Source organism: Eulemur rufifrons, chromosome 9, assembly GCF_041146395.1.
Source record: "Eulemur rufifrons isolate Redbay chromosome 9, OSU_ERuf_1, whole genome shotgun sequence".
In the NCBI taxonomy this organism is placed as follows: domain Eukaryota; kingdom Metazoa; phylum Chordata; class Mammalia; order Primates; family Lemuridae; genus Eulemur; species Eulemur rufifrons.
Genome location: NC_090991.1, coordinates 13,305,842 through 13,330,676, shown reverse-complemented (window position 1 = coordinate 13,330,676; position 24,835 = coordinate 13,305,842). Strand labels below are relative to the sequence as shown.

At 47.3% G+C, this 24,835-nt stretch overlaps 1 protein-coding gene across 3 annotated transcripts in view; it reads right to left on the bottom strand.

Moving 5' to 3' along the window:
• Window positions 1-3,119: 3,119 nt before the first annotated feature.
• ZZEF1 (zinc finger ZZ-type and EF-hand domain containing 1) overlaps window positions 3,120-24,835 on the bottom strand; it is a 114,574-nt gene continuing 92,858 nt past the window's right edge. For 2 of the 3 annotated variants that reach the window (XM_069482120.1, XM_069482119.1), the window contains exons 41-55: window positions 24,343-24,517; window positions 23,672-23,804; window positions 20,029-20,228; window positions 18,654-18,773; window positions 16,748-16,939; window positions 15,654-15,754; window positions 13,877-14,012; window positions 13,407-13,766; window positions 12,171-12,314; window positions 10,572-10,740; window positions 10,290-10,388; window positions 9,305-9,470; window positions 6,255-6,408; window positions 5,471-5,542; window positions 3,120-3,614 (exon numbers count right to left, since the gene is read on the bottom strand). In XM_069482120.1, coding sequence (XP_069338221.1) covers window positions 3,534-3,614; window positions 5,471-5,542; window positions 6,255-6,408; window positions 9,305-9,470; window positions 10,290-10,388; window positions 10,572-10,740; window positions 12,171-12,314; window positions 13,407-13,766; window positions 13,877-14,012; window positions 15,654-15,754; window positions 16,748-16,939; window positions 18,654-18,773; window positions 20,029-20,228; window positions 23,672-23,804; window positions 24,343-24,517 — 2,302 coding nt within the window. In that variant the 3' untranslated portion in view covers window positions 3,120-3,533. The remainder of the gene's footprint in view (window positions 3,615-5,470; window positions 5,543-6,254; window positions 6,409-9,304; window positions 9,471-10,289; window positions 10,389-10,571; window positions 10,741-12,170; window positions 12,315-13,406; window positions 13,767-13,876; window positions 14,013-15,653; window positions 15,755-16,747; window positions 16,940-18,653; window positions 18,774-20,028; window positions 20,229-23,671; window positions 23,805-24,342; window positions 24,518-24,835) is intronic. The other variant, XM_069482121.1, reaches the window with a different exon arrangement.

Here is a 24,835-nt window from a genome sequence, read left to right as displayed (position 1 = left end):
CACCCTGCCTGGCACCTCTGTGAGCCTGCATTAGTCAGTAAGTGCTGGCTGAGTCTCCGCAGTGACCTTCCGCACCTCTGCTCCTGCTTCCTAGCTAAGCCGGGCAGGGCTGGGACAGATAGACCTGCTTTTCAGAGTCAAGCCCCAGTGCGCTCAGGCGACAAGGGGAGGTGGGGAGAGCAAACGTATCAGCACCAGGCCCTCAGGGGACGCTGGGGATGCACAGGTCTTGGGAGCACCTGGTTCTGCTGAGTGCCATGCCGAACCGGGTGCACCTCTAGCCTCAGGGATGCGAAGGGCGGGGCTGGGTCCAGGCCCCTGGCTGAGGCTCCTCAAAAGGGAGCTGGGGCTTCAGGGGGCGAGTCAGACTGTGGGGCTGGAACAAACGGGCCTCCGAAGTTCGCTAAGCCCAGCTCCCGGCAAGAAGTTCGCTAAGCCCAACTCCCGGCAAGAAGGCGCTCTTCTCCGATCTGCCTGATAGCCCCCGGCCCCAGGAGCTGTCTGAGAAGGGGGCAGAGCAGCAGGTGGCAAACCAGAGACATGAGGGAGGGAGACTGAGGAAGGAGAAAGGAGACCCAGGGACCGGTGCACACTAGGCCAGAGTTTAGTCAGAAGCCGGGGCCAGAGGTGACACGAAGGAAACCAGTCCCTGGAGGGCAGTAAGCCCTATGGCCCGAGCCCTGTCTCTTCCTCTCGGCAGCGTCCTGTGAGCTACAGGACAGGCCGAGGCTGGGCGGGTGGGACTGGGGCTGTCTGGCTGGAGAGGTGACCTAGGGGACACCGTTTGTGTGTGCGAACCTCTGGATAGCTGTGCAGAGGGGAGGGCAAGTCCCCTGTTGGGGGCTGCAGCCAGGCTGGTGGCGGAACGGTAAGAGGATGATCCGCTCAGACCATGGGGCTGGAGAACCCTGAGGCCTGTAGATTCTGCAATTCCATCAGTTTGGGCCTGCTAGAAACGCCACGTATAATCTCCGCGAGAGAAACAGCAGGAGGGGAAGGAGGAGGAAAAACAGTCCACACACAATTGTACTTTTTTATATAGAATTTGTACAATATATTTCTCTTCATTTGCGTATTTTACTCACAACTTAACATCCTTTTTACAGGCTGAACTCACTCAGCGGATATAATCAAAATTCTTTCTTTCAACCAAATAAGAAAAATTCGAAATCGTAAACCCGTAAGAAAACAAATTAAAAACGGTGATGAAAATACGTCACTCCTCTCATTAGGAACAGTGTCTGTCTGTACAATATATACGATTTGGAACAGGATTTCTTTATAGATTAGGCACATGTTTCCACGACACCTTTGTTCCTGCCGGCTGCGTCTCATTCCAGGCAGTCCTGCCTCCTAAGAAGGGTCTCTATGGAAATCCTTTGGGACACTGCTGCTCCCAGGTGGGGACCGGGAGAGGGGCTGGGCCTGGCTTGGCAGCGCCACCCCGGCCGGAAGCAGAGGTGGCGGGGCCCTGCCAGAAAGGCGCGGCAGGGTGGGTGAGGGAAAACTTAGACTCGTTCTACACAAACTGAAGTGCAGAGACCAGAATGGCGAGGGCGGCGTGTGGAGAGAAGCTGTGAAGAGCCCAGGGTTTATTTACAACTGATCTTCCTGGAGGGGAGTGGGGCGTAGAGCTGGCGGCCGCTGCCACGAGGAGCGACCCCTGCCCTGCCCGTCTGCCCCACTGTACTCAGAGTCGGTCGGGGGTGTGGAGGGGCGCGGGTGGTACCATCTCCTCGCCTACTTTCCAGACCGTCTGTCAGTGGGTCTGAGCCCGCAGTGGCGCCTCTTTCCCCAGCACCAAGACTTGTTCTCTGCAAGTCCCCTCTCGGGAAACTCCTCACTGTGAGCCCCACGTGGGTGTGAGTGGCAGGGACGTGGGGCCTTCTCTGGGGGCACAGGCAGCTTGCAAAGCACGCTTGGTTTGGCAAAGAGCAGAAGATGGGAAAGGGGGTTTCCCTGAGCCGCAGCACCTGCCTCCTCACATCCCAGCACTAGGGGAAGCAGGCCAGGGCCCCTGACATCAGGGTGTGGCTCTAGGCCACCGAGGTTCAGGACTCGCACCCCCTCCCGCTGCAAGACGGTTCCGCCTGCACCCCAGGGCTTGGCTGAGAACCTACTCTAGGGCTGCAAAAGTCGTGGCCTCCTGATGCAGAAGGCAAAAGCACGCTTGCAAAAGATGCTCCCAGACCTGCAGAGGCGGGCTCTTCCAACACAGACCCCTGCAGACCCTGCCGAGAGGTCTTGAGAGGCCAAGGGGCAGGCTGGGCCATGGCAATGCTGACCTGGTCAGCTTTGGCCTTGGCGGTGACGACCCCTCCTTGAGTTTGGCCCTGTGTGGTAGGACGTGCTTCTGGCCCAGACACCCATCCTTAAAGGCATTCTCCGTTCCCACAAGTCCCACTGAGGCTGGTACACGGCTCACATGCCAACCCAGCTTCACGCTCCAAAGTATGGCCCTGGGGAGCGAGTGATAATCAGCACTTCAGGGCAAGACTAAAACCATAAAAAGAAAAATGTAAAACAGCATCCACTAGAACTGATGTAGTTATTGCTAGACAAGTGACAGCCAAATAACCACGCGGAGTCCCAGAGGCGGATGTGACGGATTACCATGACTATCAAGCAGAAATAAAATCATATGGGTTTTCCTTTTTTTTTTTCAAACTCTTAAAATATCTTCTAAGATCTCCTGTGAGAATGCTTCAAGTCTTTAGGTACAGAGGCTAAAGAGTATTCCTTAGGTTCTGCTACTTTCACACAAACCAGTTTGTCCCTCGAATGACCAGTCCCTTGGTCATTCCCCTGAGGCCCTCTCAAGGGAGTCAATGTGGTTCTGTTCTAAAAACATGAAGTGGAAACTGAAATATGTTAAAACAAAAACTAAAAAAAAATGCAGATATGCTGGAAGCTGATGCATGAGCAGACGCGCAGGGCGGCCTGCCGGCTGTTCCCAAGGGCACTTGTTCTCACCGAGGAGTTCTCTGGAATGGCGGGTCAGAGCTGGCCGGGAGGGGCCCTCGCCAGTTTCGCTGTGGTCTGGGTCACCAGTCAGAGGAGGCCAAAGCAAAGAGGAGCGCCCAAGCCAGGCCACTGCCGCCGGAGGTCTTGCTGAGAAACGTGGCTGTGGCGGCCTGTGCCTTCATCCAGCGGTGCAAGCAGTTCCAGCTCAGCGAGACAGAAACCTTTCCAGAGAGGCTGCTTCCAAGTCTTCCTGGGCCTGCGGCTTCCGCAGGGACAGACCCTGGAGAAGGCTGGTCTCTGGACAACCTTCCCAAGGGCCCCCGGCCTGTCCTTTCTGAGCCATTCCGCACTGCTTTGCTTCTTTTCACGTGCTACGGCATGTGCACGTGTCTAGCCTGTGCACAGGGGGTTTGTGGCGACGTGGCTTGCTTGGCATCCTACCTGGAGTGGAAGTGAGCTCGGGGAGAGCTGGGCACTGACGCCACAGGAGTTTTCCTGAATGAAGTTAGATGTCTGCTCTAAAATCCCTGTGGACAGATTAGCTAGTCCCATGCGCGCCACACCAAGGGCTAACACTCGACATTCCAGAGGCGGGTTGCCTTGTTTGGGTAGTTGATGGCCAGGCTGATGGCAGCAATGTTCTGCAGAGCCTGCAGAGGGAGAGAGTAGTCGCTAGTGTCGAGAGCCACTCACCTGCTCGGTCACTAAGTGCCGCTGACCCAGACCCTCGGCCGAGCACGGAGGCTGTGGGGATGGGGGCCCTGAGATGAGCGGATGTGGTTCCCTCCCCCGGAGGCAGGCAGGCTAGGGCGCGAGACAAAAAGCTACCATGATCACAAGAAAGCTCCAAGTGTAAGGTAGAAATTGCCATTGCCCCAGAGGGGCAGTCACCGTGCTGAGGTGGCAGAGGGCTCGGAGTACACTGTCTGCCGGGGTCTGGGAGAGCTCTCTGGGGAAAAACAGCACAGAGGTGCAGAAGAAGGTCACGGCGCACTCAAGAAACAACAGCCAGTGCTGGGGGAGCCCAGAAACAGTGCAGGGAAGGTACTGGGAACGCCGGTTCCCTGAGGCCAGGTCGAGTGGGGCCTCCATGCTCCAGGTGACAGGAAAGTGGAGGTGGACGCAGGAGGAGAGGTGGCAGGCAGGGAGAAAAGTCAGAACACTGGTCCGGTAAACTAGATGGGCTGCGGGAGGGTCAGAATGAGGGTGACGAGGCAGCAGAGATGGGACACAGGCAGGCAAGAGGGACAGGCTCATAGCACAGCTGCCATGCTGAGCTTTCGGGGCCAGAATGGTCAAATATTAATGGGTCGCTATATGATGTCATGAAACCAGAGAATGTTGGTAGGTAGCTGTTAGGCAGGAAGGGAGTTTTACTCTGCCTACGGGTCTCAGGAGAATTCACACAAATGCTTCGGTATTTGCTGTGCGGATCCCCACACCTAAGCACACGCTCCAACCCCTGTATCAGCACAGAAGACGCTTTCTTCCTGCATGTTTCAGGATGCTCCTCTGAGCACACCTGAACAGGAGTATGCTCAGAGAACACTCTGGGGAAACAGAGTGCTGGACTCAGGCAGAGCTCTGAGTCCCAGCTGGACGCCCACCCAAGTATGACCCTGTGAGCCTCCGTGTCCCCCGTCCACCGTGGGGGTTGGACCGTGCGCTCTACGGCACTCCAGGAGTCTGTGAGTCCAAGGTTCTCAAAGCGCGGCCTGGGCCTGGGGACTCCAGAGACCCTTTCAGGGGCGGGCCAGGTTCACTTTCCACTTTCGTTCTCTCATGAGCACGCAGTGGCGTTTCCCAGAGGCTAACGTGTGATAACTCAACAGACCGACTGCAGACGGAGCTGTGAGAACCCAGCTGCCTCCTATCAAGCCAGACATTAAAGCCATCTGCAAAAACGGAACACAGTGCCGCCCCTCGCAGTAATTATTTTCTTTTGAAAAGTAAGAGTTGTTTTTCGTAAAACATGTTATGTTATTCATGTTAACATGAAATGGGTTTGCTACTATTTTTTCAAATGAATGTTTAAACTTTTGGTTTTAATTTCTAAATTTAAAACCTAACTTAATTTCTAAAGGCATATACTGATGTATAAAACACACAGAACCAAAAACTTTCTGGGATCTTTGATAATTTAAACGTGCGAAGGGTCCTGAGACCAAACAGCTGTCAGAGGAGGACTTCTCCTACTGGGAAAGCAGCTCACATCCAAAAATATCCGAAATTTAACTCTATGGAAACTTCAGGCATCGGCCAAACTAAATTTAAGGTATTGGCTGTTTTGGTTTTAAAGACACAAATTCTTGCTAGTGTCTTCTGACCCCGCAGTTTAACATGAACGACACTGATAAATGGGGCTCGCCTGCTCTGAGCACCGAGCTCCGTGTAAACTCTGGTGGATTCTGTAGCAGACGCAATGCGCCAACACTGTCCTGGCGGTGGTGAGATGGTGGGGAAGCGCCGGCCCCAGGGGGCCAGCTCTGCGGGGCGAGGAGAGTACCTGTGCTGCGCAGCGGAGGAGGTGGTCGTCGGTGGTTAAGGCCAGCAGGTAGTCCTGCAGCAAGCCGAGCTCCTGTGGAGAGAGCACGGGCTCTGTGAGCAACAGTGGCAGGGCCAGATGCCCAGCGCAGCTTTAACAGACCACCCAGGGGACACCCATGCACGAAAGCAGAACCCTCGAGTGGGTGGACACCGCTCACTCAGCCAGGCACCTCGTGGCACTGCCTCGCTCGACGGCCCGGGAAGGAGCCTGCCCGGCAGAAGCCCAATGTGGGCTCCGGGGCTGGCTCTGCCTTGACCGACTCACGGGGGACCAGTGGGGGACCCCCCTGCTCAGGCCAGTTTCCTCATGTATGAAATGAGGGGCGTAAGCTAATGAACTCTGAAAGGCCCTTTCATTTCTCACATTCAATGAGTCTATTGTGCTGAGGGGAGAAAAAAAGAGGAGGAAGAAGAAAGAACCCATCGTTTTATTTTCCAAAACTCACTGTTGTCAAGGATTGATCCCAGGCAGCCTTAACCCCCTTTGGCTCTGGGCCTGACAAAATAAGCAATCTGGGAGCTGACTCGAGGGCTTCCCAGCGCTGGGGAGAGGCGAGGGCCCAGACTCCCGGCCAGGCCTGCCTTCCCGAGCCGCCTGCCGAGACCCTGGTCCTCACGCTCACTCAGGCTTGGGAAGGGCTGGGACCTGAGTCCTGCCCCGGGTAGTGGAGGGAAAGAAAACTCATGGAGGCACCGTGCTCCCGGCCCCAACCTCAGGGAGAGAGGCAGGGCAGGGCCCTCACCTGGGCGCGGTTCTCAGCGACGAAGAAGAGCTCAGTGAGGGCGCGGTGCAGGGGGAGGAGGATGCCGGGCTGCGTCACGTCCTCGAACAGACCGTACTCCATGTGGGTAAAGAGCTGCCAGAGGGGCTTCAACAGCGCAAGGTCACAAAGGTCACTGCGGGAAGAGCCCCGGGAGGGCATCGGTTTACTGAGCACCATGCCCGGTCAGACAGGGTACTGCAGCTCAGACCCTCCCCCCCACCAGCTGCTACAGTGATTATAAAATAGTCCCACCTACCCTCCTCCCAAGCAGCCACAAGGAGTCACCAACAGCAAAGAAGGCAAGGGGTACAACCTAAACTTCAAAGCGAAACTCCAAGGGAACAGGAGACCCTGAAGTTTGCTTGCGGGAATTACTGTGCATCTTTAAAGACCTGCCAGTGACAGTGGATCTCAAGATAAATGTTAAGCGGGGAAAAAAATAAGACATAAAAGTACATATACAAAATAAAATTTAAAAAGAAAAACCCACATACACAATATTGTGTTTATGCATATTAAACACAACAGTAAACAAACATAGCAACAGCTGTTGTCAGGAGTTGTCCCTATCAGCTTTCTAGATTTCCTACAACACTCACTGCTTTTCTAATCAGGAAAAAAGAGCTATTTAAAAGACAACGAATTCAACCATTATTATGACCTTAGGCTTGGCTTATGAAACACAAGAAATATGCTTGTAAGGTTGCTCAGGCAGAAATCTTTTCCTAAAGTAAAACAGAAGCCTGTTGAAAAAATGAACGGAGGTGTTTTTTTGGTTTTTGTTTTTACTGAGAGAGGCTATGCTTTAATTCTGATTCAACATCCTTCAGAGGAGAAAGGTTTTGAAATAAATAATATTAATATAATGTTAGGTTTGCTGCTTCTCTTTAATTTGCTTTTTCTCTTATGATTTGAAAAAGAATTGTGTGCATTTAATTGTTATTTTGAAGCCACTCTGTTTCCCCCAGAGGAATAAATCTTCATAAAGTAAATAAATGGGAAAATTCAGACAGCTTTATAGCTGGGTTTTTGGGAAAACACATTTTACAATGTAAAGTAAAAAGCACCTGCATGGCCAAGTGGCTGAGAGGACGCCTGTGGCCGTCCCTTCCCTGGGGGCTGCCCCTCCAGTCTGGCCTCTGGGCCAAGCTCTCAGGCCAGCACTCCCCGTAACTCTACACGGAGCGCTCATGAAACAGCCAAGTGTGGCAAGTTACGCTGGGAGTTCCCTCCAGGCTTGGGCAGAGGGCTGCAGGAGTGTCCCCACTGGAAGAAAAATAGGTGACGGCCAGCAGACTGTGCAGGAATTCTCTGTGCTGCAGCCAGAAGACCACGGAGAGGTTGCGTGTTTCACACACATCGCTCAAACAGGCAGCTCTTACTAGAAGCCACGCTCAAGCGAACAGAGCTAAGCCCACGTGGGGCTGAGGACACGTGGGTAACAGCAGTCATGCCCAGCTCTCCCCCTTTCTCCCCTGGACACCTGCACCTCCCACCATCACTTTGTCTTCCCTGACTTGGTGAGGCCTTTACTTTTTTAATGATATCTCTGTATTACGTGAGAAGACAACTTCAAACATCACCACTCCACTCTGGCTAGCATTCTGTGTGTCTGTGTGCCTTAAAAATGCAGGGAAGAGGAACAAGGAACTCCTACAGGTGGGGGTCTGAGCAAGGAGGGTGAGGGCTGAGTGTATGGATGACGTGTCCGGCACCATCACTACCACCTTCCCTCTGAGATGAGGAATAAGGCAATTACGTCTACAATTCCCACTTCTATTCAACATTGTATTGGAGGTCTGGTTAGTGCAAAAGGCAAAAACAAGCAGTTTCTAAGGACTGAGAGAAAGAAAACTCATTATTTACAGATGACATGACTGTGCACTGAATAGTCTACATAGATAGTCTTAGAATTAACAAATTTAGCAAGGTCACTGGATACAAGGGCACAAAAATTAATTATGTATCAGTAAAAACAGAAAAATTTTAAAATATCAATTATAGCATCAAAAACATTAAATACCTAGTAATAAATCTAACAAAATGTTGTACAAGTCCTCTACATAGAAAACTATAAAATATTACTAAGACTTAAACAATAGAGGAATATATAATGGTTGTGGATTAGAGGACTCGGTGTTCTAAAGATCTTGATTTTCCTCAAGTTGATCTACAGAGTCGATCAAAATCCCATTAGATGAGAGCAAATGTGAAAGAGTGAATGCCAGTGTGTGCGTGCACATGCGCTCGTGTGCGTGCGTGTGTGTGTGCATGCGCTCGCGCACGTGCATGTGTGTGTGTGCATGCGCTCGCGCACGTGCATGTGTGTGTGTGCATGCGCTCGTGTGTGTGCGTGTGTGTGTGTGCATGCACATGCATGTGCAGAAATTAACAGACTAATTCTAAAATGTCTATGGACATCCAGGGTCAAAAATACCCAAGACAATCTTGGAGACAAGGAACTAGGCTGAAGGATTTATACTACTGGAGATGTAAACCTATTATAAAGCTAGTTTAAACAGTGTGCTACAGACACATTGTATCACACTGTGATTTGGTCTTGTAACCAAGACCAAAGGAAAAAAGGAGACCAGAAAAAGATCCATCCATACATGGGCACCTGCTCCGTGACATGGTGGCACTGCAGTGTGGTGAGAGTCACCTGTGTGCAGAGTGTTCTCTGGAGTCAAGTGGAGATCCATATGGAACAAAACTATTAATAACTTGACCCCTCCACCTCGTATCATACACTAAAATTCACTCCGGGTGGATTATACATCTAAGCATAAAAGAAAAAACAATGAAGCTTCTAAAACATAGGAAATATCTTCATGACCTCTGAGTAAGGCAAAAATTTCTTACATAGGACACCAAAAGCACTAGCAGGAAGGAAATAATGGATGAACTGGAAGACATTAAAATCACAAATGCCTTTTCATCAAGGACAACATCAAGAGAGTGAAGAGGCAAGCGACAGAGTGGGCAACACCTGGGCCTGACAGAGGACGCACATCCAGGAGGCAGCTCACCTGTGGGTGCAGCACCGCACAATCCTCAGCAGTAAGTGGATGGCTTTTAGTCGCTGGTGGCCGGTCTGGCGACAGGCCACGCCCACCAGCCATTCCCAGATTTTTGCCAGCGGGAGGTGAGGCACAACCCTTTCTTCTGACAACATCTGCTTCAAAATCTCGAATCCTGGCCAACCCCCCCAAAACACAAATATTTTAAAAATAAAGTCTAACAAGTGCTTACATTAAGAATTATATTATTTTAGGCCGGGCGCGGTGGCTCACGCCTGTAATCCTAGCACCCTGGGAGGCCGAGGTGGGTGGATCGTTTGAGCTCAGGAGTTCGAGACCAACCTGAGCAAGAGCGAGACCCCATCTCTACTAAAAATAGAAAGAAATTATATGGACAGCTAAAAATATATATAGAAAAAATTAGCCAGGCATGGTGGTGCATGCCTGTAGTCCCAGCTACTCGGGAGGCTGAGATAGGAGGATCCCTTGAGCTCAGGAGTTTGAGGTTGCTGTGAGCTAGGCTGATGCCACGGCACTCACTCTAGCCTGGGCAACAGAGAGAGACTCTGTCTCAAAAAAAAAAAAGAAAAAAAAAAGAATTATATTATTTTATAAACTGCTCAAATTTTAAAAAATAGGATGAAATCATTGTGATCATTTAAATTTTGGTGGAAATTAAGCCTTTTGTAAAAATAGCACAGGAGCAACATACTCAGTTCCTCCTTTTTGCAAAATGCCCTGGTAAACTCTAAGAGAACAAGCATCTTTGTCAGGCCCTGACAGAATAGCTCTTAGGTCTGGCCGTTCTAGTTTACAACTAGCCAGCAATGTCACGTTCAAGAGTGACGGGTAGGGGTTTCGTGAGACATATATGTGGGAGTCGGAGGGAAAGCACCTGCTTTGATTTTAACAACAACCAGGGACATAAGGGCACCTGCAGCCATGGCGTGTCCCTGGCAGGCAGATCTTCCGACACAAAGACCAGAGCACACACCTGTCTGGAAGCGCCCCAGGTGTCCGGCCGTCACAGTGAATTTGTAGCCCCACTCGGTGTTGCTCATGTCGGAGGTGAAGCGGTAATACAGGGTGTCTCCTGGGCCACACAAGAATCAGAAACAGATCAGGAAACTGGAGCGACAGGGAAGGGCAACTGAGGTATCTCAGATGAGATGTATTAAACCTGTTTTAAAATCTGCCAATATAACTTCCCTACTCAATATTAAATTTAAACACTTCAAATGAAGAGTTGATATAACCAAGTATTTTTTTTTACTACCTGGAAGCTCAAAATCTTTCCATTTCTGTTGAGATCCGCTGAAATTGTGTCGATCCTGCTGAAAGTCACTGCTGCTGGACATAGCTAACTCGTCACAGCCTTCCTCTGTGTTGCACTGAGAATCGAATTTGATCGAGAGGTAGATGGCACCAGGAATGTGAACTTTATCCTGGGGAAGGGAAGCAGGACACTTCCATCGTTACCGTGCACTGGATATTTCCTGTGGGCTGCCCTATGCCAAGTCCTGACTGTGGGGTGTGAGAATGAGTGAGCCACGGTCCTGCCCTCCAGCGCCCGCAGTGCAGCGTAGCTGGGGAGAGGAGCATGCAAATATAGTGCGGGGCAGGCAAAAAGGTCCTACTCAGAGGTGTTCAGGTGCTGTGAAGAATGAACAGGACAAGAAGAGTCCGTCAGGAGAAAGGGGGGGTCAAGAGGCTGGGGAGAGGCAGGTGTGAGCACACGGGGTGCATCTCAGGCACAGGAGCAGCGCTGGAAAGGTCTTGGATGTGTTCAGGGAACAGCAGGGAGCTTGGTGTGTCGTGCCACATGGGCACATGCTTGGGAAGTGGGCACGGGCGAGACAAGGCCCTGGAGAAGTTGGCAGGGACAGACCCTGAAGGCCTTGAGCAGTACAACGAGGTGCTGAGACTCTGTCTGGACAACAGGGGGAGCCCTGGAAAGGTCTGAAGCAGAGTAAGCCTTGGTCAGGCTGGTACCGCAGAAGCACCACTCCTAGGGCGGGAGTGGTGCCAGGCTGGGCTGGGACCAGGCAAAAGCAGGGGTCAGAAAGCAGCAGCAACAGGAATGCCAGAGCCTGGGGGCGGTAGAGGGATGACATGATCTTCTCTGGGGTAGAACCTGGTGGGACCACATGTGTCTGTGTGGAGCCAAGGGGCAGGGAACAGAGCCCAGGAACATGGGTAGAGGAGAGGCTTGGAAGGAAGAGAGTTAGGGGTTTATATTTCTGCAAAACAAAATCTCAGTTTTCTAACAACCAAGTTCCAAACTGGTTTCTGTCATCCACCACTGGGGCCGTAGGGCACCTTCCACCCAGAAGCTGATGCCTGGCCAGCTCTAACATTTTTAACAGGACTAAAGAAATGCACATGGCATTAAGTCAATGAGATAATGCAGGCTGCCCCACTGGGGCCTCATCTAAACCCTACTTCTCTCTGTCCAGATACAAAGAGGATGGAAAAGATGAGGCTTTTCAGTTCTGGGTAATTTTTAAAAAGGGGCTGGAGTCTCCGAGTTGTGGCCAGTCATCAGGAGAGACAGCAGGGCGAGGGTGGAGCCCAGACCCACACTCAGACCCACTGCCTCGCTGTGCAGCCACGGACTCCCTCAGGAGCCTGCTGTAGGAAAAGTAAACTCTCCGCGAGAGCCAGCTGGCCCATTTTATCCTATCAAAACAAGAGAGGCCAGGAGAAGAGAGACCTGGTTGTACAGAACCCCTGGCTTCCGGGGGACGGCAGCGCAGTGTGCAGAGGCACTCCTGGCCGGGACTGGCGGGGCGGGCTGCTGAGGGGGCTGCTGAGGGAGCTGCTGAGGTCTTCGCTACTCAGTAAGCCCTGTGGGGCCTGTTGACTCGGGCCTTACCTCAAAGTTGGTGTTGTTGTTATACGGGTGTTTCGATTCCCTCACTTGCACCTCCATTCCAGGCTCCTCCATGAACTGGCAGGCAGCCAGGGCCATGGTCCCCAGCATGTTCTCTCGGCAGCCCTGGAGCACCTTCTGCAGGATCTGGTGGGACACAAGGCGGGTAAGGTCAGGGCCTGGCAGTGGCATCAGGAGGAAGGGAGAGTCTGCTTCAACCTAAGACACACCCAAAGGTGCTGGCATCATCCAGGACCCAGAACAAGCCTCTGTGACCCCACCCCAAGACCCACCCTACCAGCCACCTCTCACTTCATCAGGCCCTTGCTGTCAGTGAGGACCCTGCAGTCCTTTCAGAAGGACCCTGCTTCAGGGAGGTCTGCAAGAACGAACAGGATCAACCAGAGATGGCCCTGGTCCCTGAAGAGTTCCCAGCCCAGCAGGTGGCTTGACCTGTAGGTCAATAATTACAGCACAGTGTGGTCAATACCCGGGTGAGGTGCAGAGTTGGGAGCTCCAGGGGGTAGGAGTGGGAGAGGACATGTCTGTGGGAGGGGCCAGTAGGGGCACAATGGCTCTCTTTTGCCCCTTCCAGAAGATAAATATGGCCAAAGCAAACCTGCCAGCACCTCTAGGGCTGTGAGGCTGCGAAAGGATTTCAGGACCTAGAAACTGGTGGTGTTCTTAGATAGGCAAAGGCTTAGAGGGAAGATTAACTGCTTCCTGGACTGCATGTGTGTATGAGGGTGGACGAGAGTGGAGGGGTATAGGGTGAAGAAGCAGGTACTGAATGTGCCTCGAGATTTCTGCACTTGGAAAGTTGGAAGAGGGTGACTTCTGGCTCAGCTGGGAATCATGCCCAGGGCTCTTAAGCTCTTCATTATGATGTTTTCTGCTACACCAGGTCCTCTGCTTCTATGCAGCAGGAGATAGAAGAGAAGCTTCTAGCCCTATGAAAGTTTGCTAACCCAACACTATTTTAAAAGAATAAGTTAAAGATTTGATTTCAAATACTCTCTGAGTATCAAGTCTGTGCCAGGCTGTGGGCTCAGCTCTGGGCCAATCCTTGGGAGAGGATGCAGTGGCCCTACCTCTGTTGCACTCACACCTGTCAGGGAGCTGGACGGCCACACAGGTAACCTCACTCCAGGACGCACGCACTAGGGGAAGCTTGTTCAAACACCCTGGGGTCAGAGGAGAAGCCTGGAGGGTGGGTGCGAGCTCGGTCTACTTAACTACCTTCTCCCACTGGTGCTTTTCTTCCAGCTGCATGAACATATCCAAAATGTAGGTCATATGGGCAGGGCCACTGAGCTCCAGGATGTCCTCGCTCACTGGCACATGCCCGGGCCACTCGGCGAGCAGGGATGCGAGCACATGGCGGGCGTACAGGACGGCTGTGGCCTCATTCACGCGGAAGAGGTAGTCCCGGACAGCTCTCTTACTCTTGCAGTTCAGCTCCTTGTGCAGGAGGGCGGCACTCTTGCTACGGCGCTGCCTGGCGTAGCTCTGCTGCAGTTCACTCTCCGTGCTGGAGATCAGCTTCTGGGTCACGGGGTTCGATTCAGCAGTGGCTTGGTCGCAGCGTGCAGGCCGGGACTGCAAACCCAAGACCACTACTGCAAAGGCCTGGCCTTCTTGCTTGGGGGTGGGGGGCAGGGGTAGGAGTGGGAGTGCAGACACTTTGGTGCCAAGGTGGGGTGACATACCAAGCACGGCAAGATAATCATGTCTGTATCCACAGCTTTGACGCTCTGCTCTTCCAGCCTCAGACTCTTACTGGGCTGCCACCTCTGAGCCAGGGACCGTATCCTTTCATCCGTGGTGAGCTCATCTCCATCAAACCTGAAGAAAAGCAGCACAAAATTGGGCACAAAATGTTTAGAAAGGCAAGAGTTTAACTTGCAATTAAACTTGTCAGAAATGTTGATTAGAGCTATTTTTTTGTTGCTATGCAATTACATTATCACTTTCTGTATTTTGCAAACTGGATTCCCAACACTCATTTATTCATGCACGTAGATATGTATGTATGCTCTGTGGCAGTGGATGCAAACTGTTTCCCAGAATCCATTCTCCCCTTCTCTTTTAGAAACAAAGTTCTCTACACAGTTTTAGCAAGAGACATAGTCACCCAGCTATGACATGGTTCTCAGCCCCACTAGCAGCTAGATGTAACAACGCGACTAGGTTCTTGCTAATGGCTGGTGAGTGAGGTAGGATGCCCCTTCTTTCTCTACTTGCCCTTTCGTTTGGGCTGGAATCCAGGGGTGGTGTGAGTGAGCTAGCTTTCACTACACAGTTGAGAATAACACCCCTGTGATTGCTGGGTTACTTTGTGGAGCATAAATGCCCACCCACCCTGGACTGCTGTCTACCTCTGGACTGTTATGTGAGAGAAAAACAAATTCTGGCCGGGCGCGGTGGCTCACGCCTGTAATCCTAGCACTCTGGGAGGCCGAGGCGGGTGGATCACTCGAGGTCAGGAGTTCGAGACCAGCCTGAGCAAGAGTGAGACCCCGTCTCTACTAAAAATAGAAAGAAATTATATGGACAACTAAAATATATATATACAAAAAATTAGCCGGGCATGGTGGCGCATGCCTGTAGTCCCAGCTACTCGGGAGGCTGAGGCAGGAGGATCGCTTGAGCCCAGGAGTTTGAGGTTGCTGTGAGCTAGGCTGACGCCACGGCACTCACTCTAGCCCGGGCAACAGAGTGAGACTCTGTCTCAAAAAAAAAAAAAAAAAAAACCCACAACAAATTCTATCTGCCTTGATCCGTCCTATTTCTGTTTTTTTGGTTACAGCAGCTTAGACTATATTCTAAATAATGCAACCTTGCTTCATCTTGCAAAGGATTTGAGGCAACATGTAAGAAATACATATGGTAAAATAGAAACATGAAATAATGAATAAATGAAAAATTAAGTAAGAATTCACTATAAATTAGAATAAGAAGTCAAAACCAGGATGTGGGAGGAGATCAGATTACAGATTTGTAAAGTTCTACACAAACTGAAGGGCTGGGCCAAAGAACTAGCTCTGAACCTCCTGGTCAAGAGAAAGGGAAAATTGTTAATTTTATAATCATCCTTTAGGGAAAAAAATGACAATAACTTACACTAGTGAAAAAACAAAAACATAAACAAAACAACATCTTGAGTAGAGGCGCCTGCTCTGTGCTGCCTGCTCATGGGAATGACACATCCTGGCGCCTGCCTCAATGTCTGCATCCGTAAAATGAGTTTACTCTCAGAGGTCGACGGCAAACATCAACTTTTTACAAAGAAACCTATAGGCACACTTGGAAGACGATCCACGCTGCGTAGCCCAGGTCACCTTCCATATCACTTTACAAAGGACTAAAAACTGCTTCCTGGCCTGTCAGGGTTTGATCCAGATCCCACTGACAGGACGTACAGGTCCAACCACCTCTCTTGTCCTCTCCCTCACCATGTTTCAGCAGCACCTCAATGTCCCTCACCTCTTCTGAACCTCCAGGAAGAAAGAATCGGTCCTTTTCATCTGCAGTTCGTATATGGCGCGGAGAATGTGCAGAGGGGCGTTGAGGGCATCGTGGGCCATCTGAACACGGGGAGGAAGCAGGAGAGAAAGGATTAAAAGTGCTTCAACACATCGCTGATAAACTGAACTCCAAGGTGATGCGACGATGTTTCAAAAGCCACCCACAGGTTGTAACTGAAGAACATTATGTAAGTACTTTAAAAAGGCATATAAAATTATAAGCACTAAAACATGGACTGTAAAATCTGCATTACTATTATAACTTCAAAGGAAACTATAAAACACTGAAACACCAAAAGAAATATAATGCCAAAAAGTCAATGTTAATAGTCAGTACTTATTCACCACATTGTGTCCACTGCTGGCTTCTCTGTAGCTGTCTTATGCTCAAGTTTGACAACTAGGACATACTTTGGCACTGTATTTTCTTTTGAATTTTTTTTTAATGGTACTTGCTTTTCTGATACTCTATTCCACATTCTGTTTACTCTTCATCTAGTTACAACTTTTTTTTTTTCCTTTAAAAAATTTATTTATTTATTTATTTTTAGAGATGAGGTCTTGCTCTGTTGCCCAGGCTGGAATACTGTGGTATTACCATAGCTCACTGTAGTTACAACTTTTGAAGTCCATGCCCTCAACCTTTTTCACATCATTCTGAGAAGAGTGGATTACACAGGGAAGGTAAGAGATTATTTCTGAGAAATTATGAGGAGGGGACCATCATTTAAAAGCTTATGGGTGGGTCTTAGGGCTTTAGTAAACCCTGGAAATTTACACAAAATTTTAAACAAATATTCGAATGTTTATATTATGGGAGAGTGGTTCTAAAGCTTTTGGGTCAGTGACCCAAAAATGTTAAGAACTACTACTTTGGGGCTTTTTTGTTCTTCTGGATGAATTCTATACAATACAGACTGGATCTTCAGAAAGCAAATTCTCAGAACATCAGACTGAAGTATTTTCATGTTTAGGCTAAAACACAGCCTAAGCCAAAGAGAATCCATTCCCCGGAAGCTCTTGCCCAATCTACAAGATGGCCCAAGAACACACCAAGAAACATATTCTGGTGGGCTCGTCCAGGCCCTCGAGAGGGTCTAGCTTTTTCTGCTCCGGGTCACCAGGGCTGCTGACTGGCCGCTCTACCTCTTCCTCTGGGTCCCCTCGCTCGTCCAGCTCGAGGTCTTCGTGCTCGGCCAAAGTGGTGATCTCCTTTTTTGAGGAATACAGCATGATGGACAAAATCTACACAGAAAGAAAATCAGACAGGGCAGATATGAGCATATAGTGGGTGAGAAGATTGCACAGTTCTTTTCCTTTCTCTTTTTTTTGAGACAGAGTCTTGCTCTGTTGCCCGGGCTAGAGTACTGTGGCGTCAGCCTAGCTCACAGCAAGCTCAAACTCCTGGGCTCAAACGACTCTCCTGCCTTAGCCTCCCAAGTAGCTGGGACTACAGGCGTGTGCCACCATGCCTGGCTAGTTTTTTCTATTTTTAGTAGAGACCAGGTCTCACTCTTGCTTAGGCTGGTCTCAAACTCCTGGACTCAAGCAATCCTGCCGCCTTGGCCTCCCAGAGTGCTAGGATTGCAGGCGTGAGCCACCATGCCCGGCCTTGCACAGTTCTTTAACTACGTAAGAGTAGAAAATATTTGACAATGAGAATTCACGTAAAGAATGCAAAATTATTAATAGTGAAGAAACAGGAAAACATGTTCAATTATATTTTGTAATCAAAGAAATGCTAAATACTATGCAGACTTTTGTGTTTATTAACTTTTCCACTGATGGTGTAAACTCTTATCGTCCTTTTTAAAACTTGTTTTGGTCAAATGTATAGAGCTATAATAATGTTTATATTTTAACCCAGTAACTTATCTGTTAGGAATAAATTATATAAAAAATTATATTCATAATATGGTCAGTGAAGCATTAATAATGGCAAAAAACTGAAAGTCACCTTCATGTATCAATATGTAGCCATCAAAAATGGTAGTTATGAAAACTATACAGAAACTTAGAAAAATGCCCATCATATGGCCTGAATTTACTTGAATCCTATGCTCACCATGTAATCTAAATATATGTATGTACTACAGAAGTATAGGAAAAAAATTAGAAGAAGGAAATAGACAAAATGCTAATGGTAGCTATCTTTGGGTATAAAATACGGAGTTTTTCTTTCTTTCATATCTTTTTTTTTTTTTCTTATGTATAACTCTTTTTTTTTTTATTTATTTTTTTATTTTTTTAAGTTTCCTGCAATGTGGTTCTATTATTAAATAAAAAAATTTTAATTTAAAATATTCCCTAAGAATAACAGTTCACATAGTCTTCTGGTTATTCATTAATAAGTTTCAGCATATCTTCCTTAAACCTAACCAAATCCTCTCCTGGGAGCTGAGGGCTGTGTCTTCGAGTTCAGGTCTCTGCATGACTGGGAGTGGCCACTCACCCCCTCCCACGCAGCAGCAGCCTTTTCTCGGCCTGAAGCTAGCATTTGGCACAGAAAGTCCACAGGGAACCACTGTAATTCTGCTAAGAAAGATCTAAGGTCTAGGGGGAATAGTAATAAAATTAAAATTATCAACTAAAATCCTCCATAAGATAAACATAAGGAAAGACAAATTTAGAAGCTGATTTTAGATCAAAAGAACTTTAAAGGGAAACAATAATTCAAGGTACACTTTATTACCATGATGTAACGGCCAAGCATGTGTTTCCATAACATACTTCTCTTCTAATGTTCTCTGAACAAACACCAAATTCATTTTCCCTGACAAGGGAGGACAGTGTCATAATCTCTAGTTCCAAAGGGGAAGTCAGAAGCAAGGGACGATTTTAAACACCGTACGAAATGAGTGCACAGGGCAGAACCAGGTGGAACTAGCTGATGCTTCTAACTCCCAGGCCAGTAAATCTGCATCAGGCAGCAGTAGCAGGAGCCACCCCCGTCTCTTACTTCCAGGTCCCGGAGGAGCCACGTTTTACTGAAGCCGGTCCCTTTGCTACACTTTTTCACCAGCAACTTCAGCAAATCAGTCTGAAGGAAGGTAGCATGGGTCTCTTCAAAATTGTGAGCCTGCCAAGCAAAAAAAGAATGATACGTGACTGCCTCAGAGTGAAGGTAAGGGTCGGCTAGGGGAAGCTAGCCTTTCTCAGAGCCTGGTCTCAGCTGGTGGCCCAAGCTGACCTAGTGAAAATCCAGAGTCAGTAGGCAGAATGAAATACTGAATCCACTGTCTGGTCATTCACTCAACAAGTATTTCTGAAGCATATTTTATGTCACTCCCTGTTCTCTACCTTCCAAAGCTTCCCAATGCCCTTTAGACTAAAATCTAAGACCCTAATCAAGGCTGCAAAGTCCTCTAGGGCTCCCTGCCGGCCTCTCTGGCCTCACCCCCCTCTTTTGTCCTACTTGCAGCCCTTAAGGTTGTCCTTTCTGCTCCCTGACAACTGTGCCTGCTCCACTTTTGAGGCCTGGAGCTTACTATTCTCTCTGCATGGAATGCTCTGCCCAATTTTCCCAAGACTGACTCCTTATCTATCAAATTTCACCTCTTCAGAAAGGCTTTTGCTGATGCAGGGCAGTTTCCTTGCAGGCTCTGTGCCATCTCTCTATCTGTTAGACCGTAGCTCCATGAAAGCAGAGACCTTCTTTCTAGTTCACTACTACATACTCAGTTCCATCTGGTCCTTGGTGCTCAACAAATATTTACTGTTTGAAGTATTCAAAGACAGAAATGATTCTTGCCCTCAGGGAGTTTATTTTTCCTTTCCCAGTATAATGTAAACAATTGAAATAACAGTGCATTATGATAAATGCCATGAACTAAAGACACAGCAGAGGAATGGTCTCAGTCTTACAACACAGACTCTCATGGCTGGACCTGAGCTGAAACGCCACTTAGTCCAGTCCTCTGTGGTGCTTGAGTCCCCTCCATGACTTCCCCACCAGTGTTGCCACTGAACACCCTTCAAAGCCAAGGAACTCACAAACTTTTCAGCTGAGCTCCTTCTTTCATAGCTCTGTTGGGAAAATGATCATAGAAGTGAGCTGAAAGGCACCTCTTTAAAAGATCCTTCCTTCCAATCAATGCCTCTGAGGCATCGGAAGAAGTTCCCTAAGTTAAGGCTTCTCATCTTCACACCAAATATCACCCCACTCTTCAACTTGTCTACCTCCTCCCACTGCCAAACCTACTGCTCAAAGATCCCATAGGATTCCAGCCTCTTTTATTTTTCCCTTCATCCCCCGCAGTGATGCAAAGGAGCTGTTGTTCAGAGAGGGAAGTGAGGACCAGATTCATTATCAAATGGAAGAAGCTCATCATTACCTTTAATGTCTTATATAATCCTTTGAGGGCCAGGGACAGGACCCAAGTTGCTTCCACTGCTTCAGGACAATGGCTGTCCATGCTGGTTTGCAGAAGGTGACTGGCAATGAGGGCGAAGTGCTGGGAGTATTGGCTGAGCTGGGCCTGAGAATCACTGCCTTCTTGTCCTCCTCCCTTCTGGACCAGCTGGTAGTCCTTCACTAAAGAATGACGTCAGGCAGGAAGAGAAAAAGCACAAAAAGTACAGTTAATGTTTCCTGCAGCTAAGTTTCTTCCACGGTAATGTGCCTTCCTAAAGTAAGAACTGCAGAAACACAAAACTCCCAGGCTCCATTTTAGCCATTAAGGCCAGCTTGCAAGTAAGTATAAAAATAGTTATGGCCAACTGTCCACCAAGCAACTGAGAGGGACAAATCACATTCCTACTACTGTGCACAAGCAGGTTGCCTCCAAAGGTGTTAACAAAGTTCTCAAAAATAATGCATGTGACTTTAGGAGGCTGACGCAGGAGGATCACTTGATGCCAGGAGTTTGAGACCAGCCTGGGAAACATAGCGAGACCCTGTCTCTATAAAAAAATTAAAAAATTAGCCAGTGTGGTGGCGCATGCCTATAGTCCTCACTACTTGGGAGGATGAGGAGGGAGGATCACTTGAGCCCAGGAGTTTGACGCTGCCTTGAGCTATGATTGCACCACTGCACTCCAGACTGAATAATAGAGTGAGATTCTGTCTCCAAAAAAGAAAAAAAAAAAATTTGTACACATGAGATTTCTACTTCCAAACAACATGGAGTTAGAGAGATTGGATTTACCCTTCTACCTTAACCAGAACACCAAAAAAAATATGAAACAATGGTTTGCAGATACTGGGCAATGGGTAGTACAGGACTATGATCCTTGAGAGAATAGATATAAATTAGGTCAGCCCTCTAATATTAAACACCAAGTATCTGGAGACAATTTCTAGGCTGCAGAGCAGGGAACAGAAATCTAAGCAGAATCCAGTAGCCTCAGTGAATTGAAGAGACAGAGGTGAGAGTTCAGGGAAATCAAGGCAGCTAGAGAATTTACAGGGCAGAATATCACAGAGACTCGAGATGCAGAGACAGAGACGTGGGTGGGGAAGAGCTTTCCAGAGATCCAGAGAAGCTTCCTCATGAGCCATTGCCTCAGTACTGATTTGCACATATGTGAGAGGAAGCTATCTAATGGCAGGAGAAAGAACTACCAAAGAGCAGCAGGCAGAACAATTCCTGGAGCTCACACAGAGCTGGAACTATTTTGTATTCCCACTAGCCTGAGAGTGGAAGTGTCCTGGTTGTGGGGGATATTTGAAAACATAATGGTCAAAATTTTTCCAAATGTGATGAGCATTATAAACCCAAGGAGCTCAATGAACCCCCAAGCAGAAGAAACACAAAGAAAATCATGCCAGGGCACACCATAATCAAATTGCTAAAAAAGCAGCCAGAGAAAAGAGACATGTCACAAAAAAATAACAAAGATAAGAATGACAATAGACTTCATGCCAGAATCTATATAAGCCAGAAGACAAATGGATCGTCTTTAAAGTAATCAAAGAAAAAAATTCTTAGCCTACAAGTTTTTAACCAGCAAAATTATCTTTCAAAGATGAAGTAAAAATAAACATCTCCCAGACAAACAGAGATTTTGTAGCAGCCAACTTATACTACAAGAAATGCTAAGAGAATTTTTTCAGACTCCCCCACCCCTAAAAAATGATACCAGGTGGAAAACTGAATCTATACAAAGGAATGAAGAACATCAGAAAGGGAAAATAATGTGGCTAAATATAAAAGCAATTTTTTTTCTCATTTTTAAAACTCTTTAAAAATCCTCACTTTTTAAAGCAAAATAATAATGTATTGTGGGATTTATATCACGTAGAAGTAAAATGTGTGGTAATAGCAGCACAAAGAATGGGGTTGGAGAATAAAAATAAACATTGTGATGTTTCCACACTATATTTGAAGTGGTATAATATTATCTGAAGGTAGATTATGATGAGTTAAAGGTTTATAGTATAAATCCTAGAGGAACCACTAAGAAATTATTTGAAAGTAGACTATTGTAAACCCAAGAGCAACCCCCCCCGAAAAAAGAGAGATAGTTAAAAAGTCAATAGTAGAAATAAATTAAATAGAATCATTAAGCAAAACAAAACAAAAAACTCAATCCAAAAAAGGGAGAAGAGGAAAAAAGGAACAAAGAACAGATGAAGACAAACAGAAACCAAACAAGAAGACATAAGATTTAAATTCAACCATCTTGATAACTGCATTAAATGTAAATGGTCTAAAAAGGCAGAGACTATCAGATTGGATTTTAAAAAAGGAACCTACTATGTGCTAATCTACAAGAAATCCACTATAAATGTAAAGATACAGGTAGGTTAAAGGTGTAGATACAGGTGAAAAGATGAAAAAATATGTGGAACCCATGGATACAGAGGGCTGACTATATTTTTGATCCAAGGTTGATTGAATCTGTGTATGCAAAACCCACAGATATGGAGGGCCAACTATAAGGGACTTGAACATCTGTGGATTTTGGTATCCATGGGGGGTCCTGGAACCAATCCCCTGAAGACGCTGAGGGATGACTATATCATGCAAATGCTAATTTTAAAAAAGCAGGAGAGGCTATATAAATATTAAAGTAGATTTCAGAATACGGAATGTTATCTGGGATAAAAAGGGGTATTTCATAATGAAAAGAGAAATAAACATACAATTACAGTTAGAAACTTAAACAGTCCTCTCTCAGTAATTGTTAGAACAAGCAGAACAGAACATGAGTAAGGGCATAGAAGACTTAAGTAACACTATCTATTGATTTGACCTAAATAACATCTATCAGATACTCCACCAACAACATAGTGTCTGCGTTCTCTTCAAGTGCACATGGAACCTTCATGAAAACAGACCCAATTTTAGGGACAATAAAACAAGTTGCAATAATCTTAATAGGACTGAAAGGATGGTCTGTTCAATAAATGGTCCTGAAACAACTGGATGTTCATGTGCAAAACAAAAAAAAGAAGGAACCTAGACATTTACCTTATTCCATATACAAAAACAGCACAGACACTGCCTAATGCTGAAGCTGAGTGAGACAGCAGATTGCTTCAGGAGCAGAACTGGGAACATAATGGTTAGATACTCCAGATTGTTTAGGGTTTGGTAAATTAAGTCAAAAGGGCACTTAAAATGTAGTATTTTCAGTGTTCTATTGATGAAACAAAATGGAAAGTTACATGAATGCCAATACAATTATTTTAAGTGTAGTCATGTGACTTCATGTAGTCGCCTGACTCCATAATGTTTAAATTACCCATTAGAAAACAAATGACACCAGCATATGGAGAAATAAATGTTCAGAAAGTAAATATCTGGCTAACCAAAAAACACAGAGCCATATACATAAAACAACAGCATAGAAAGGGGCCTTCAAAATTATCCCAATTCAATTAACCACATCATTCCAGAGATGAGGAAAAAGAAGTTTGTGTTTTTAAAAATCACATGCTGGGCAAGAACCAAGGTATCTTCATTGATTTTAGGGTACATAGGGATTAGACAATTTTCTTTCATTCTTAGAAAAAATTATTATGCTTGGGACCTGTTTTCCTTTTCCGAGTTTTGACATCAACGATCACAGCTCTGTTCTTCTCAGTAAAGTGCTTCAGGATGATCACATTATGGGGCTCATTGGCATTATCCATATAAACACAGCGGGTTCCCACACAGAGGACCTGGGACATGATAGAGACAGAGAAGGCAACTCAACAGCACATCGAGACAGGAAAGAGCACTTAACAGCCCCTTTTGCTTGTGCCTCTGACTTCAGCCAGCACTCAAGGAAAGGGTTCTTCTCATTTCTAGGTCCAAAGGGCCTGGCACAGAATTGGTTAAAGTCCCTGCTGGATGAAGCCATGTTTTACAGTCCCCTTTGTCCCAATCAGTTGAGAGACATGAACATTAGAAATAAGATCAAGATGAATGCCAAACTGAAAGACAATTGTTCTTAAAGTTCTTTGTAATTTAATATATTAGTTACGTATTATTCAAAGCCAATTATTGACTAATAAAATGAATCAAATGGCTAAACTGTTAAAAATGCAAGTTGAACAAATCACCCCGTAATCTTGAAAATATACCAATACTGTGAAATCAAGTTACACAACCCAAGAAAAAAAACATCCAAAGAGATACATATACATGTATGCCAGAGAGACTTGGATGCGCACGCTGAAGACGGGAAGGGGTGGCCAGGCCTTCTGAGTGTGGTACCTGGGGGAAGCCGACCAGCACGAGCAGGGTGAAGATGTTGGTGTGCTTGAGCTGGAAAGGCAGCTGCTTGATACAGTGGTCTGTGAAGGTGGCAATGACATCACGCCACAGTGGGGCACTGTTGAGTGACCGCAGGATCTCTGCCATGGAGCACGCCCAGTCCAAGCCCACCCGGCTGGAAGGCAAGAGCTCCATTAAGGCCAATGCACAGGGCTCCAAGCTCAACTCATCAGAGCTCGCTACACTCCAGGCAGACCCAGAGACATGCAAAGAGCCATTCATCAATCAGCTTAAAAACCACCAGAATAAGGCTGTTCATAAAACAGTGAGCAATAAACAAAATCAAGACGTCACTTACTTACATACTCAGTCTACAACTATGTTCTCAAAAATCTCCATGAAAAGTCGCCCATGCATGTGTGTGCACACGCACACTCACATTCACACACAGAAAAAAAAAAGCTTAGAAGGAAATACAGCAAAATAGCAGCAG